Source organism: Clarias gariepinus, chromosome 19 (assembly GCF_024256425.1).
Source record: "Clarias gariepinus isolate MV-2021 ecotype Netherlands chromosome 19, CGAR_prim_01v2, whole genome shotgun sequence".
Classification (NCBI taxonomy): domain Eukaryota; kingdom Metazoa; phylum Chordata; class Actinopteri; order Siluriformes; family Clariidae; genus Clarias; species Clarias gariepinus.
In genome coordinates, this window is record NC_071118.1 from 3,524,803 (window position 1) to 3,542,253 (window position 17,451).

General features: G+C 36.7%; 1 protein-coding gene across 1 annotated transcript; it reads left to right on the plus strand.

The window, feature by feature from the left end:
• Positions 1 to 965: 965 nt before the first annotated feature.
• On the plus strand, positions 966 to 10,900 carry serpinf2a (serpin peptidase inhibitor, clade F (alpha-2 antiplasmin, pigment epithelium derived factor), member 2a). Its single transcript, XM_053478861.1, has 8 exons — positions 966 to 1,313; positions 6,990 to 7,061; positions 7,371 to 7,605; positions 7,709 to 7,852; positions 7,926 to 8,114; positions 8,449 to 8,591; positions 8,843 to 9,044; positions 10,094 to 10,900. The coding sequence occupies exons 2-8, from the start codon at positions 7,005 to 7,007 to the stop codon at positions 10,465 to 10,467; spliced, it is 1,344 nt and encodes a 447-aa protein (XP_053334836.1). The 5' UTR covers positions 966 to 1,313; positions 6,990 to 7,004; the 3' UTR covers positions 10,468 to 10,900.
• Positions 10,901 to 17,451: the final 6,551 nt, after the last annotated feature.

The window sequence follows — 17,451 nt, forward strand, 5'->3', positions numbered from 1 at the left end:
GTCACTAGCAGCATCTCCTTTACAGTCATCAAGAAAGAGTATGGCAGAGACAATGAAGCCCAGTTATGTGACTTGGTTGACGACCATGACCAGGCAGCTGTTGATAGAAATTGAGTGCATTGTGTCTTGACCTACGTACAGCCATGATCTTCTTGGCACTGAATGTTGATTTAAACTCAGTACAGTTCAGGTTGATAGCTTACAGTAGGAAGTTGAAATGTATGTGTGAAGCAGAAGGCCAACCAAGAAGATTCCAAATAGTGTTGTTCTACTGGCATTAATACTGGGATCTGCTCCTGAGTGTTTTGTGTGACCAAGGCTATATGGAATTCCACAGTGTGAAAATGTAATGGTCTCGTGTCACGAGCTGCTACACTTTCCATTTACCTGATCAGTGTCCCATTGGATGTTTGTGACCAAGCAGGTGGGTGGCAGGATGGTGTATGGTTTAAGATCTTATGCTGAGCTTTGGTTCAGAGTCATACATGAAAATAAAGGATTTTATAAACTGCTTCAAGAGGTAAAAATAAGAAAATGTCATGACACAGTGAAGAGGAAGATGCTTGGATTGGTGTATGATTTTGTGACTGAATGGTGGTAGGTTTTCGTGTTCTTTGAGCATGGTTAAGTGAAGCAGATTTCTGCATAGTCTGAACCAGAAATGTGTGCTGGTTATACAACCAAGTTAAGACAACAGTTGCCTACTTACTGTATGTACTCAGTGAAAGATCAACAGTTATTAGAAATCCAATAAATCCTTTTATATAGGACATATATATACATTGGTGGATTTGATGGTCAAAAAATAAATTACTTTCACACGTATCTACTGTAGCGGGTAAAGATTCAAGTTTTCTTGAGGGTTACCCATTTCGGCAGGTTATTCGCTCCGATTGCCCGAATTGACTCTCTGAACAGCGGAACCCCTCGCCTGAAGTGCAACAGTATGGGGTTGGAGGCTTCAAGGTCCTGTGTGGGTGGAAATGGCAACAGTCCAAAGCACACAAGATAAGTAAATCGAAGCTTTCTAACTACCTTACTATTGTGTGATATGAAGCTACAATAAATCCTTACTTCATTGATTTGAAATGTTTATGTACATTTATTACACACACACATTCGAACCAAGGGTCAGTGTAGTTCTTTTTAACCAATGACCAGTACTTCCATTTTTGTGTATGTATTTGTAGGGAGACATAAATCAATGAGTCATAAAACATTAACCAGCAGTGGGGTGCCTGGACGTGGTTGAGCTACAGATCTGTCCAGGAGCTACATCGCTTAAAATTATCACTAGTCCAAACGTGGGTTTGGTAAGTCTAAATCTTTAATTTGCCCGTCAAATAATGTCAATGTCATTGAAATTTGTAAAAGTGGCAAAATTATGCAACTATGCACGAGAGACCTATAAAGACATATTATAGACCCATATGCACGCTACGGGTCTGGGCCTCTTATGACTCTAACCTTGAAATGCGCTACATTTAGGTGCATGTATTGTCGTCATTAAAGTTTTTTTAAATTGCATTTTAAGTTTTAAGTAATTAATTTTATGTTAAATTACATTTTTTTATGTCAGATTTGTGATAATTAAAATCAGGAAAAATAATGTAAACCAGTCTTAATAATTAGATAATATACAAATTTATTTTGACTTTAATAGAGAATCCATATAATTTATTGTAAACTGTTGAAATCAGCTTAAGTGCAGAGTGGAAAAATTGCATGTTGCAAATGCAAACAAAGCTGTAACTGATTTGTATGCTTGTGTTTAGAGGAGAGTGGGTAGAGGTCACACGGATTTAACTTTTACACTCTTGGATAAACTTTAATAACGAAAAATGCAGTCCTGAATATATTATACCGCCTTATTTGCATTATTTTTTTAAATAAATAAAAATTCTCAAATTTTCATGCATTATCAAAAGCATAATGTGTCTTGCAAATTATTTTAATTATTTTGTTTAAGACTTATAGTTTAGTTATGTAAACTTAATGAAAATCCTAATTGTATAATTGACCTACAGTGCTTTAACTATTCAATTAATCTGGAACATAATTAGAGCAACTATTTCCTCTTCAATTTTAACCATGCAGTTCAGCAATTTTAGTCTCTGCAGCGTTCCAGTTTGTTTCTTGCTTTCTGGTTTGCATAGCCTTTGGTTCACACAAGTTCATCTTACTGTTCTGGGACAGAGAGAGAGCCCCCTTTAATAGCATAAAGACAACAAACTCTCTTTTATTCTTTAAAATTATTTTCTCCCACAAAGTTGGTGAAAGCACAGACTTATCTAGAATTCCAATGTGTTCTTTAGTGGTATTGCATTACGCTTCATGCACAAAATGAGCTCCATAAAAAACATGGTGTTTTATGGTCAGTGTGAAAGAACTCAAACGTCCTGCAGGGAGACCTGATCTCAACCCTACTGGACTGAAATGATGACTGCGTGCCAGACCTCACTGGCATTCATTAAGCTCTCCCAGTGGAGTGGAAGCTATAATGGCTGCAAATGGAGACAAAATCAATGTTAATGCCCAATATCAGAGTTTTTCGGAATGTGAATATACTGTATGGCTATATGGCGGACGCATTGGCATTTTGGCCTATTTGACATATATTAATACATCATGATCTATTTTGCTGTGTAGCCCATGCAACACTTATATTCATTTGTTAATTGTGGCCTTTTATGTGACTTTTCAAGTCAATTAGGAATAGCTGATGCCCAATATTCATCCACTGAATAACAGCATATTACGAAAGTAAAGAAAACCACTTGAGGAAACAAGATATTAAGTTATTGTGCATTAGAGCAAACTATTTTTGTTTGTTATTGTGGTGAATTACATTGACTTACATGGCAGAACAATCATGGCCTGTTTTAATGGAATATAAGGATTTAAAATTCAAAAAAATTGAAAAGCTTCTTTCCATGCAAAAGTAATAACACTGTTTCACAGTAAATTTGTGAAAGGTTGCCATCACGGTATGAACACACAGTCTAGTCCATATGGTTTTGGACAATGGCACAGTTGTCATGTTTTTGTCCCTGGATGTTTCTTAGTTATCACATGTTAATTTTTAATTAAGGAATATAAGGTGTGGAATTGAATTCACCTTGGGTAACTTATAAGTGAAGGAGCTCAGTATTAGGATAAAAAAAAAAACAGGTTTGGCCAAATCAGCAATCTGGTACATTAAAAAAATAAAAATAACGCACTATTTGAAAAACAGTAGCATCAAATTGCATGAAAGGGCATATAAAAAATAAAGTGAATGATCACAGAATTCTGTCCTTGGTCAAGAACACTTGGCGTATCGTTGTGAATCTCTAAGATTAAAAGATACTTTCATGAATGTAAATACAGCATTTTTACCTCAAAATACAAAGAGCATAACATATCATCTGGCAAACATGGAGGCAGTGTTACGACATAAGTGTGTATGTACTTTCTGCTTAGATACAGTCAATACTGCAAAACTGATAGCGGAGTGCTTCACAGTACAGATGGATGATGATACGAAATGCATAATGAAAGAAACCCAAGGCAAAGAACTGAGCTGCTTTTTGAATAACTGAATGAAAGCTGCTCAAAAGAGAAAATTCAGCATTTGGTCATATCCATGGGTTTTGGTCTCCAAGTATTACAAATGATCTTTATATTTATTGGATAACGAGCATAATTTGTTTAAGAAACGGGCTCATATTTCAAAACACTCGTAACTCAAAGTGTATTTTCCCATTAGAAATAATGGGAATTTTTTTAATTTGCATAAGGAAACTCAAATTATTTGTTCCACAGCCCCAAAAAGTAAATACATAAAAATTATTAATACAAATTATTATTACCCTTCTCATATGACCACACACACACACACACACACACACACATTAACAGAAAGACTTTTTTATCGGGAAAATTGCAAGGAACATTGCTAACAACACTTGCATGAGCGACACGCTAACAGAATCACTGCTGTAAAGTAAAAAACAAACAAACAAATGAACCTGCACTTTACCTTTGAAAAGAATCACGACAGAGGGGTGTTTCTGTTTAGAGCAGAATGTGTGTGTGTGTGTGAAAGCGAAAGGAGGGGTGTGTGTGTGTGTGTGTCGCACAGTGTCCAATGACGCACTCGCACACAGACACAAAGTGCAGGCTAATACAGAGAGAGAAAATGAATTTTTAACCTGTCTAATGCGACTTGCTTTTTTCTTTACACATTCGCTGTACACAAACGCGTAGAGACACAAAATTTAATATTTTTACGCACACACACACATGCTCACAGTGTTATAGTAAACAGAACACGCATGCACGGATGTTGATTATACCAGGAGGAGACAATTACCCATAAGAGAAAAACCGTTGGCTTAGGTGTGATCATGTGACGCTCGGCATCAAAACAAGAAGTGCATGCGTGATACATGATACTTGGCACTCATAAACCAAGACTTGCTCGTTTTTCAAGTCTTTTGCTTTTTTATTTATTAAAATTCTTGCAGAACGCTCGCAAACCACGTTACTCGCAATCCGTGGTTCCACTGTATTCTGATTATCATAACCATAAGCTGATAATCAAAATTTGTGGTGATGTTAATTTGTCAAATAATTTTTGAGGGACTTTGAAAAAAAATTATGTAATTTCTAAATGTTTAATGCAATATTTTTTTAACCCTTTGAATTGAAGCTGAAACACTACACCTTAATCACATCTTGATTGCTTCATTTCACACCCACTACAGTGGTGTACAGAGGCAAAAATACAGAAAAAAAAGTCCTTGCTAAGGTGTCGATAATAAACTATAATGAGAGAGCAATGATAAATTCACACGTTTGTGATGGATGCTTACTTCAACAATCAATAGTAGTACAACTCCATAGACACATTTACATTTAGGCATTTGTCAGATGCTCTTAATCAGAGCGACTTACATTTTTTTTAAATCTCATTATACATCTAAGCAGTTGAGGATTAAAACTTGGTGGTTGTGGGGTTTGAACCTGGGATCTTCTGAAGCGTATTTTATTTAACATGTTTGAGAGCTGAGAGTTTGAGAGTAAAGAAGAAAAATTTTAGAATTTTGAATTTTTCTTCATGGGAAGAAGTGTGTAAATTCAGAATTTAACACTAGATGTCAGTAAGACTACTTTTATACCAGTGCATTAATGAAAACCCTAAAGAAAAACAAGCAAACAAACAAACAAACAAACAAAAATGTTTAGCAGTGAATTTCACTGGTGCTGTATGTAATAAAAAATAGGTTGCATTAAATTATGGCATTGTATTGTATTTTGCATTACATCTAATAGAAGGTGTTCAAAACACTTTTATATAATAATAATAATAAAAAAAAATAATTATAATAATATCAATATGACCACTGTAGTTTTCCCATCTTATTCTAACTAAGATATAGCCAAGTCGATTTTATTTAATTTTAGTCTCACTCCCTGCCAAGGAATTCAGATCTATATCGTCTGTTCCCACAGTCCTTTGTTTTGTTCTATTTCTTAAAATATTACCAAAGTATTCAGTTAAACCACCATGACCATAAAGTGGTTACCGAAATCAAATTAACCAATCAACCAAAAGTTAATTTGTAAATTTTTTTTTCTATATTTATATTTATTTTTATATCATTAAAACAAAAATAAAAACAATACAGCAATGAAGTAGTATTTACAGACAATTACCAATCTAAAAAAAGATAATAACTAGTACTTAACATCCACTTTGATTAAAAGCCAAAGAAAAGAAATGTGGATGGAAAAGATTGAAAAGTCGACAGATTTGAGAGCTGACTTAATATTTAAAGGGAAACTATTCCACCAAAATTCCAACAATAAGTAGTCATAGAAAGTCTTTATGCACTATTTTATAATTCTTCAATATCTTACAATTTGTATTTGTTAACTTTTGCTTCCATAAGTAAAAGTGAAAATGATCTAAAGTATTAACTGTCAATTAAGGAATATGTGAAAACTTTACTGACAAAATCAATTAGCAATGCAAAGTGACTTTCTCATTCTATAAAATGGGGCACATTCCATGTTTGTTGATGTTATTTTTTTTCTAAAATATTTTATTTACCTGTTAATAGAAAAGCATGTAATAATGTCACACAAACATTATGTGCATCCTGCTTCACTTAGCCTAGAAAATTGTCAAAATGTTGCTGAATTGAAAATTTGTGCCATGTCTACTTTTTTTTAATAGGGGTTTCTTGGTTAAAAAATTACGCACGCACGCACGCACGCACACATATGTATTGTGATTTTTTTTTTTGCCAATTTTGTTTTGTTCAGTAAAATTTCCACATATTCTTTAATTGGGCAAAGAACCACATTTGGTAACTTACACACTGTATTACTTTTTGAATATTTGTGTTTTTGTATTTTTGCACATTTTATGTTTTCATAAATGTGCCTTTAACATTTTTTTCCTTGATTGACCCTGATTTAAAGTTTTGCAATCAATCCAATGACGGAAACTTCAAAGCACTTTTTGTAAGTCGCTCGAGATAAGAGCATCTGCCAAATGCATAAACGTAAATGTAATAAATTTATCTCCAGCAACGTATGAATAGGCACACACACACACACACACACACACAATTTCAATGTACGGACGTACTGTAGGATCCCAACAAGCGAGAAAATAACATTATGTGTTACCAGATCGAGCAGTTTTACCCTTCATACTTTTTATCATCTTGGGAATGTGGGAAATGTGCAGGTAATAAAGAAATGTGGATTTTTGTAAGTACTGTAATGTTAACATTAGGGCTCATTTAAATGATCTTTTTATCAAGAACCCATAAAAAAACTTTACATCACTGTAATACAGGAGAGAGAAGTGGATGAAAAGTTGGGTGTTGGATGAAAACAAATGAAGTGCCAAAAGATGAAAGTGCATAAAATAATTTATAATATTTAAGTTAAGTAAATAACAACTAAATAAAGTATTTGATGATGTTTTTCAGGTCAACGTGGAGAATATGAAGCTCCATCCTTCACTGCTGATGCTTCTCTGTTTATTCAGACGTGGGCTGGTGGTAAGACAGAGTTATAAACAGGGCACATTTATAGATAAAAAGCGTTCAAATAATTTATTTGCTTTTAATTAACAGCAATCTTGACTATAGAAAATTCACAGCAAAAGTGAAATGTTGGCAAAAAATAAATGTAAACATAATGTATTTATGACTGCATGTATAATTCACATATGTGTAATTCATATTCCAAAGAGAGAGAGAGAGAGAGAGAGAGAGGTTCCATTATCATTGGTTTTATTTTTTTAGGCTAACTTCATTTAAAAAGAGGGACAAACACAAACAATTCCCTTTCTTTCATACTAACTGAAGGGTGAAGTCAGTTCAGTGCCTCCTGAGAACACTACACTGGTCGGCAATGACACCAATACTCTACACCAGGCTACTGAGGATTGCAACTTCATTCTGGAGACTCAGCAGGCAGTTGGTGGTGCAATAGCTAAACTGGGGCTAAAGCTACTGGAGCATGTGCAGCCTGGGCCTGAACAACCAAATGTCGTCCTGTCTCCGCTGAGTATTTCTCTTGCACTTTCACAATTAGCTTTGGGTACGTGATTAGGGTGCAAAAAGTATTAAAACTTAAAGAATAATTTTCCCAGTTTAAAAAAAAAAACTACATTAGTGCATTTCTAACGCTGTATTTTAATCAGGTGCCAGGACTGAGACAGAGGAGCAACTTTTAAAAGCTTTACATGCAGATTCGTTAACAGACTATTATAAAACTTTAAGCTGCCTCCAAGAACAACTGATTGTCAAAGCCATTAAAGTGGCTTCTCGTATCTACCTCAAACCAGGTAAGAACAGTCCACATTACTCAAACCAACTATTACTATTAGGTTTTAGCTTTTTCCTTTTATACCTGAATAGGCTTCGACCTGAAGAAGGACTTCCTGGAAAGATCCCGTCAGCTGTTTAGATCCGCACCCACACCACTCACTTCTGTAGAAGAAGTTAATCACTGGGTCGAGGAGGCCACAGATGATCAGATCAAGAACTTTTTGTCTGTTCTTCCACCTAACGTGGTCTTGATGCTGATAAACGCTGTTCATTTTAAAGGCAAGGCATACAGTAACTGGATTTATGAGGAGTGTTCAAGTCAAATTGGGACTGGTGAATGAAGCCATTTTCACATGTTTGGACCATTAAAGGAGTTCCTGGGAGGCCAGCGTTTCAGATGGGAGTTTTTACTCTCATAACTGTGTTCTGTCATTCTGTCCCACTTTGACTTGAACGCTCCTCATAGTCAAAATCACATTGTAACTGAGCAAAGTATTTTGTCTGTTTTAGTTTATTGATTTTGTTATACAGTATTTTTGAATTAATGTTTAAGGGCTGGAAAGTGGAAGCAGGTCTGTATTTGCAAAACTGAGCTCTTGTGTTTGCTCTTTAGGGGAGTGGAAGTCTCGCTTTGACACGCGCTTTACCACTAAGGATCTTTTCTACATTGACAGACAGACCGCTGTAAAGGTGGACATGATGATTGGATCCAAATATCCTCTCAGCATGTTTGTGGATATAGACCAAGGCATACAGGTAGTTCGGCTTTACAGCCAGCATTAAATTTAACACAGAGACCAGTACCAAGCCATTGAGAGTGCTTTTTTTTTTCTCATGACCTGTTTGCTTTTACACCTGTTTGGCTACTACTACATGATTAAATGCCTAGTATTCCTATTAAAATGTCTAGTCATGGTAGACTTCTTGGACCCTCCCAACTATGTTCTTGCACCTTCTTTGCACTACACACTGTATGTCATTCTGTCTATCCTTCATTTCTCATCTAGGTCGCTCGATTCCCTTTTCAAGGGAATGTAAGCTTCCTGGTTGTCATGCCCATGCCGTCCCAGGACTTGTCAAGAGCAGCTGCCAATCTCAACATCTCAGATCTGTATGAACGTCTTCCAAATGAGAAGCCAATGCTTGTCAAACTGCCCAAATTCAAACTGGAATATAAACAGGATTTGCAACAAGCACTCACAAGCATGGGTGAGAGATTTCATCTAGACTTTGCTGTACTTTGACAGACCATTTATAATAGCTAATAAACGAAACTGTCTGAACCTGCTATTTTAATGATATCTTTACATTTTATACTTTGGAGGACCTGAAACAGGTCTCAGAAAATGTTCTGTGTGTATGTCTGTCCAGCCAGATTATATCACAGCATCACACAAACACAGGCCGGACAGAATTTAATGAAACTTTTGCAGTACTTACAGTAGATATCTGCCTGAAATTGAACCTGCAATATAAGTGAAATCAAAATGTTGAGTAAAAGCGGTTATGAACAGTTTTGTGTCTATTTTAGTAAACAAAAACCTGCAGCAATAGAAATTTATTTGAAAAGCTGAACTGAATATTTTTACTGAGATTAGTTCATATTTTCACCTACGGAATAACAGTGCTAAACTAATTTAAGGACATTTTAACAAGTTGCTTCAAGACAAAACCTCATCTTTATCCGATCTACCTTTTTGATTTCTCATCTGTGATTAGCATAAACAAGGTGTGATCATGAAAATGACAGTAGATCAAAAATTCTGCCATAAACTAAATACATTTTGTACAATCCAGTGGAAACTATATAATGTTGTCATGCCAAACAAAATTTTGTGAAAGTATAGTTTTAAAAATATTAAGGGGTTCATCTTTGTTGTAGGCAGACATGTACATGGGCTTCAACCTGGAATAATAATATCACTTATTAGATTAAAGCTGATCAGATTAGTTATAGCTTTAACCTTTTAACTATTTCCACAAACTCTTTTCCTAGTTAGCACACACGCAGGTTTTAGGGTTTAAATCTAGCCTGCATTTTTCATGTTCTCCTTGTGGTTTGTAGGTATAGATACATCCATCCATTTATGGATTATGGGACTATGTTCTTCAGATGGTTAAGAGCTACTGTATATCTTTTGAAAGAGCTAAATGAGTGTGGCTGATAAACTGTAGTCTAAACTAAGCTAACCAACAAAGCGTCAGCATTTCTCTTTGCATTTACGTCTTCAGTTGACTTCTCTGGTTCTCTTGCCCAGGTTTGGGGACACTGTTCTCTGGGCCTGATCTATCCGGTATCGCAGCAGGCCCTCTTGTAGTCTCCGGTGTGCAGCATGCCTCCAGCATCGAGCTCAATGAGGAGGGAGCTGAGGCCTCAGCTGCTACATCGGTCACTCTGGTGCGCACTATCCCCATTTTCGCAGTCAACATGCCATTCATCTTTGTCATCGTGGATGACGTTTCACACACACCTCTCTTCCTGGGCGTGGTCACAAACCCGGAACCCGGAGCGACAGCCGAATTAAGCGATGACCCAGAAATCTTAGGTAGTTTAAGCAACAACATGCCGAAGGATAAGCCACAGAATGATGACCCATACTGGGATAACATGCTGCATGTCGAGTCTCAGTGAACAAGGAAGCAATTGGGGGGAGTATGGCCTGAGAGGAGCACAGAAACACATGGGCCTCTCCGAGTCACACACTCTACCTACACATGCACGTTTTTATGATATGATCAGCCATAATGCCACAGGACTTGAGTTAAAACCTAGCTAGATATTTCAACTAGCTAATGACTTTACACTGTTTTGTATTCCGTTTGTAATGAAATGTCAATCCTATATTCAATCTTTTTTTTTTGGCTTCTTTTTTGTGTTTTTTCTTTCTTTTTTTTGTCAAAACAAACGGCATGTTGTCAGGAGGTTGAGGTGATGTAGAGTTTTCTTCTTCTCTGGTCAGAAAGTGAAACGTAAAACTGTTGCAATTCTAACGTCATTTGTAACAAAATGTGTTCTGATATTGTATCTCTGTAAATTACAATATTATGGTGAAAGTAAAAAAAATGAAAATGCAAAAAAAAAATTTGACTCAGGATTTCTCTTTTCTCTTTAGACTTTTAAATTTATTTGACGGTGCATTATCTTACCCTTGCCATCTTCATGTACAGTAAGCAGGAGGTCAGAATTTAATGGCTCAAATTTGTTCCTGAAGTACTTTTCATTTTACTTTAGTTATTCCTTTGAATGCTCATTTACATGGCTAAAAATTGTGTTTTAAAGACATTTAATTCAATTAATAATTTTAAGAAGTATTGTATACTTAAGCAATATCATGTGAGTGGGAGTGCTGTTGTACTGAATATCAGTACGCTGTCCAAGTACTGAAGATATTGCAGCCGTGCTGATATTCAGTGCAACAACAATGATATTTATATTATCAACAGATTATGATTTGTTTGTTTATTTACCCAGTTATTTGGCTCTGCCAACACAGATCCTTCCTCAACTGGGTAAACTAGTGTTAACTGAGAGTTAGTGTAATTAAGAGGGTTGAAGTAATTCTTACCAGTACTGTGTGGTCAGAAGGTTAGAAGAATAACCCATGCTCAGTCCTGTAAATCTGATAAGTATCTCTTTTTTTTTGTCCACTTATTCCGCTTTAGAATATCCTCAGCTAAGTAACTGTTCCAGCGTTAAATTCCAAATAGCGTAAAAAGGAAGGATAGTGCACTATGTAGGGTGTAGGATCCATTGTTCCACGAAATAAGTAGTTCTCTTGATCAGTAGTTAAAAATGATTAGAACACCAGTGTAGCGGAGTGATACATATAAAATAGTTAAATGTCCCAGTGATGTTATGCTTTATTATCAGTGATCATTGATCATGTCTTGTCCAAACAAAATTGCTACAGTAGGTCAGAACAAACAAGTGTATAACACTACATTAAACCCACATTTACAGAGTTAAAAGTTTTTTGTCTAAACACTTGTAAAAGAAAGACAAGATTTACCTGGAGCCTATCCCAGGAGACTTAGGGCATGAGGCAGGGTACACCCTGGACAGGGGGCCAATCCATCGCAGGGCACACACATACACATTAACACACTAAGGGCAATATGGGAACGTCAATTAACCTTACCTATATGTCTTTGGAAACTCCATGCACACAGCCTGGCCGGGTATCGAAGCCGGACCGTGAAGGTGCAAAACGACAATGCTAACCACTACACCACCGTGCCGCCGTTTTTCCTTCAATGAAGACAAAAGAAGTTTTTAGGATTTTGAAAGTTTTGTCAATTTTTATAGAAGCCTGTTAAAGATTGCTATGTGCAATGTTAAGTGTTTCTAATTCTTTCTATCCCATATAGGTATTCAAAATATTCAATAAATTTTTGAAACCAAGGAGAATTGAGTACTAAAAAGAAAGTACTGTAGCACCAGCAAGAATTTAAATCTTCTTTCACTCCTGACTTAGACTCACTAAAATCTGACTCTTGTTGTGGGAAGTGTGTGTTTGGAGGAAAGATGAGACTGCTCCCAGAGGATCTGAGTCAACAGACTGGTTTGTAGCCATGTGCAATGGATCGGCACCCTGTCTCATGCCCAGGATAGGCTTTAGGCCCATCTGTGACCCTGTCCAGGATAAGCGGTATAGAAGATGATTATAAAAAATGAATTATGTCACATCATTTGCAATTCCTTACTTAAACAGGATAGTGTTGGTTCAAACAGTTAAGGCTCTGGGTTACTGATTGGAAGGTTGTGGGTTCAAGCCCCAGCACTGCCATGTTACCACTGTTAAGCCCTAGCACAAGGACCTTAACCCTTTATCCAGGGGGTACTTTATCCTGGCTGACCCTGCACTCTGATGCCAGTTTTCTGATTGGGAGAAGCGAAAACATAATTTCACTCTGCTGTTATGTACATGTGGCAAATACTGTAAGTGAATCTTAAGACATTTCCTGATGTAAACGGAGTAATTGAAGCAGGAGGTAGGCAGGGACTCAACATTGAATATACCATGGGTGAAAATGTTCATAAACTACTGTATTTGCTTTGGAAAATGTACAAGTCTTCATTTTTTATGACATTTGGACATACAGTGGTGTGAAAAACTATTTGCCCCCTTCCTGATTTCTTATTCTTTTGCATGTTTGTCACACAAAATGTTTCTGATCATCAAACACATTTAACTATTAGTCAAAGATAATATAATTGAACAAAAAATGCAGTTTTTAAATGATGGTTTTTATTATTTAGGGAGAAAAAAAATCCAAACCTACATGGCCCTGTGTGAAAAAGTGATTGCCCCCCTTGTTAAAAAATAACTTAACTGTAGTTTATCATACCTGAGTTCAATTTCTGTAGTCACCCCCAGGCCTGATTACTGCCACACCTGTTTCAATCAAGAAATCACTTAAATAGAAGCTACCTGACACAGAGAAGTAGACCAAAAGCACCTCAAAAGCTAGACATCATGCCAAGATCCAAAGAAATTCAGGAACAAATGAGAACAAAAGTAATTGAGATCTATCAGGCTGGTAAAGGTTATAAAGCCATTTCTAAAGCTTTGGGCCTCCAGCGAACCACAGTGAGAGCCATTATCTACAAATGGCAAAAACATGGAACAGTGGTGAACCTTCCCAGGAGTGGTCGGCCAACCAAAATTACCCCAAGAGCGCAGAGACAACTCATCCGAGAGGCCACAAAAGACCCCAGGACAACATCTAAAGAACTGCAGGCCTCACTTGCCTCAATTAAGGTCAGTGTTCATGACTCCACCATAAGAAAGAGACTGGGCAAAAACGGCCTGCATGGCAGATTTCCAAGGCGCAAACCACTTAAGCAAAAAGAACATTAAGGCTCGTCTCAATTTTGCTAAAAAACATCTCAATGATTGCCAAGACTTTTGGGAAAATACCTTGTGGACCGACGAGACAAAAGTTGAACTTTTTGGAAGGTGCGTGTCCCGTTACATCTGGCGTAAAAGTAACACAGCATTTCAGAAAAAGAACATCATACCAACAGTAAAATATGGTGGTGGTAGTGTGATGGTCTGGGGTTGTTTTGCTGCTTCAGGACCTGGAAGGCTTGCTGTGATAGATGGAACCATGAATTCTACTGTCTACCAAAAAATCCTGAAGGAGAATGTCCGGCCATCTGTTCGTCAACTCAAGCTGAAGCGATCTTGGGTGCTGCAGCGGGACAATGACCCATAACACACCAGCAAATCCACCTCTGAATGGCTGAAGAAAAACAAAATGAAGACTTTGGAGTGGCCCAGTCAAAGTCCTGACCTGAATCCTATTGAGATGTTGTGGCATGACCTTAAAAAGGCGATTCATGCTAGAAAACCCTCAAATAAAGCTGAATTACAACAATTCTGCAAAGATGAGTGGGCCAAAATTCCTCCAGAGCTCTGTAAAAGACTCGTTGCAAGTTATCGCAAACGCTTGATTGCAGTTATTGCTGCTAAGGGTGGCCCAACCAGTTATTAGGTTCAGGGGGCAATTACTTTTTCACACAGGGCCATTTAGGTTTGGATTTTTTTTCTCCCTAAATAATAAAAACCATCATTTAAAAACTGCATTTTGTGTTTACTTGTGTTATCTTTGACTTATAGTTAAATGTGTTTGATGATCAGAAACATTTTGTGTGACAAACATGCAAAAGAATAAGAAATCAGGAAGGGGGCAAATAGTTTTTCACACCACTGTAGCTGGTGTGAATGAGTACGCAGAATACAGATTTATTATGTACAGTATTGAAGTTTATTAAAGAATTTAAGTTAAATACCGAAAAAGTGGGATGCAAAAATCAAGTTGCATTGTGAGGTATGTAATGAATACATGAATCAGTGTTTGTGCATGAAAAAGAGAGTCAAATTCTTTTCACCAGATATCCAAGCTTGCTAGAAATTTGGGTTCAGAGCACAAGTTCAGCCATGGCACAGCACCGTGGAGAGAGAAAGTTAAATGTGTTAAGGTTGAAGTGCCTTAACCACTGAGCCAGAGTTGTGAACATTACAAATAGTCTAATTTCCTTAAAGAATGTCTATGTGAGAAACAAATTAGAGTAGAATTGCTGATCGTGGTCTTGTTAAGAGTGTAAGTGGTCAATTTAATCTAAGAGGAAGCATGTTAAGAATAAACCAAAGAAAAGACAAAAGAAACAAGTTTAAATTCTGTTTGACAGGAAGGAATGCTTTGAGACACAGCCGTGCCACAGATGCCTAGGACAGACTGTTATGCTTAACTGCATGAAACGCAGCACTGAGGTCTAAAAAGAGTAGAAAGTTAATGAGGCCAGAATTAGACAAACATGGGAGGATTTTGTCCACTGGTAAAGAGTAATTTTTTTTGTAATATTATGCAGGTAAAAACCTAACAGTGCAAACAGGTTGTTGGTGCAAATGTGTGTTTGCAGTTGGGTGGTCACAACCCTTTTATTTAGCTTCGAGAGTAAAATAGAAGGTTGGATCTGGGTGGATAATTACCACAGTCGGTGGTGTGCAGAGTTTGTTTTTATGTATACGGGGTAACCATGCCAGACCTCTATATAAATATTATGCATTGTGAATCTCATGCCTCACCCTGCCCTCACAAACAGATGATATTCACTGACCTACTTACTGTATGATCTGATGGGAAATACATGAAAATTATAAGTTGTAGAAATATAAGAATAGTGACATAAGGGAATATCGAATATTTCTTTATATCCAATGAAGTCCTAAATGTCTTGATAATAAGTAATTGATATCATTAGCAATAACTTTAGAAAAAAGGAGAATCTGTAAAATAGTGACCTGAATTCAAGAATTTCTTAGAATTGACTATGTCCCTATTTGAAGTTAATGACAGTGTGGACACAACTAAAGCAGACTCCACAAGATTGTGTAGCAATAATTTCGGAGCATGTTACTAATCAATTGTTCCTAATGTGAAAATGCCCAATGATTTTTTAATTTCAGCATCTTGTTATTATACCAAATAATCAGAATTACATATTAATAATACATATGAATAATACATTTCTCAAGACAAAGGTAATGTGTAAGTCCAGACAGTGTGTCTATGCTATAATTTCTAATAGAAGATACTGATTGGGTGAAAGAAACAAGGATTATGAAGTGGATGTGGGCACAGTACACAATGACTATGATTCTCATGCAAAGGCAGAGGAAAAGAAGATGTTTTTGGTGTCTTGTTTCAGGTCTTTTGCGTTGAGATGTGGATCGGCTGAAACTAGGAAAGTTTTTGCTATGCTGAAAGCAGTTAAACAAATACATCTGTAAATTGTTTAAAGCAAGAAGCAAGATTGTCACGTGGGTTTCTGTTACATAATTTTTAACTCTCGAATGCCTATTACTCTAAAAAATTCACTAGAGAGTAACCCAGGACAAGTCAAGTGTGATACTGTAGGTTGTCGACTTTACTTTTATTTGGGGCTATGCCATTATAAATGTTTATTTACCCCCACACAATCTACCTTATGGTCATAAACCACCTCTGGCTCTGTCTTCTGTTAGAAGCAAGACAATAAAAAGTTAAAGCATCCATGATAAAGGGGTTTGTAATTGTCCCGTGATAAGACACAATAGGATTAGTCTGGCCAGAAACAAAAGCACAATTTAACATAGGAGCTGCAGTGATAAAAAAACAAAGAACTGATAGAGGCTGACTGGAGAGATCAAGGAGGTGTTGGATTTCACTATAACTAGGAGCAAGGAGAGGTGAGGAACTGTGCATGTAATAACAGATACGTATGTAAGTCTATGATCCTAGATGATATACAGTACAGTATACCCTTTAATGTGATCTGTAAAGGCAGGAAGGTGGTGTTTTGTAAGACAGCCATGGCGAAACATTTTAAGAATAAACAAATATTTATTTTTTAGATCTTTTTGTCAGGAGTTACTATGGTATACTGAAGTATATTTAAAAGATTTCCGAATGTGTCACAGGCTTCCATCATGCCAACAGCATCCTGAGACCGTTCATGTGTGGGGTTGAACACAGCCATGAACAAAGAATGGCACAAAAACATCTCCAGAGAGCAACTTCTCCCATCATCCAAGAACAGTTTGGTGACGAACAATGCCTTGTCCAGCATGATGGAGCTTCTCGCCACAAGGCAAAAGTGATAATAAACGGCTCTTGAAACACAACATTGAAATCTTGGGTCCATGGCCAGGAAACTTCCTAGACTTTAATCCCATTGAGAACGTGTGGTCAATCCTCAAGAACAAAAACTCCAAGCATTGATTATGCAAGAATGTGCTGCCATCAGTCAGAAGTTGATTGACAGCATGCCAGAAAAAACAAGAGTCAACACTGCAAATACTGACTCTTTGTTTACATTAAACTTAATGTAATTGTCAATAAAAGGCTCAGATACTTATGGAATACTTGTCTTTTTACCTCAGTACATCATAGTAACAACTGAAAAAAGACCTAAAAACACTGAAGGAGCAGACTGTGTGCTTCCTAAAACTTGTTTCTTTCTCAGAAAAAACTAACAAACTAGTTTCAGAATACCGCCACGTTCGATTCGCTCGTGCGTGCGAGTCGGTTCGTGTTTGAGTGAATCGAGTCTTTTTTCAGTGAATCGACT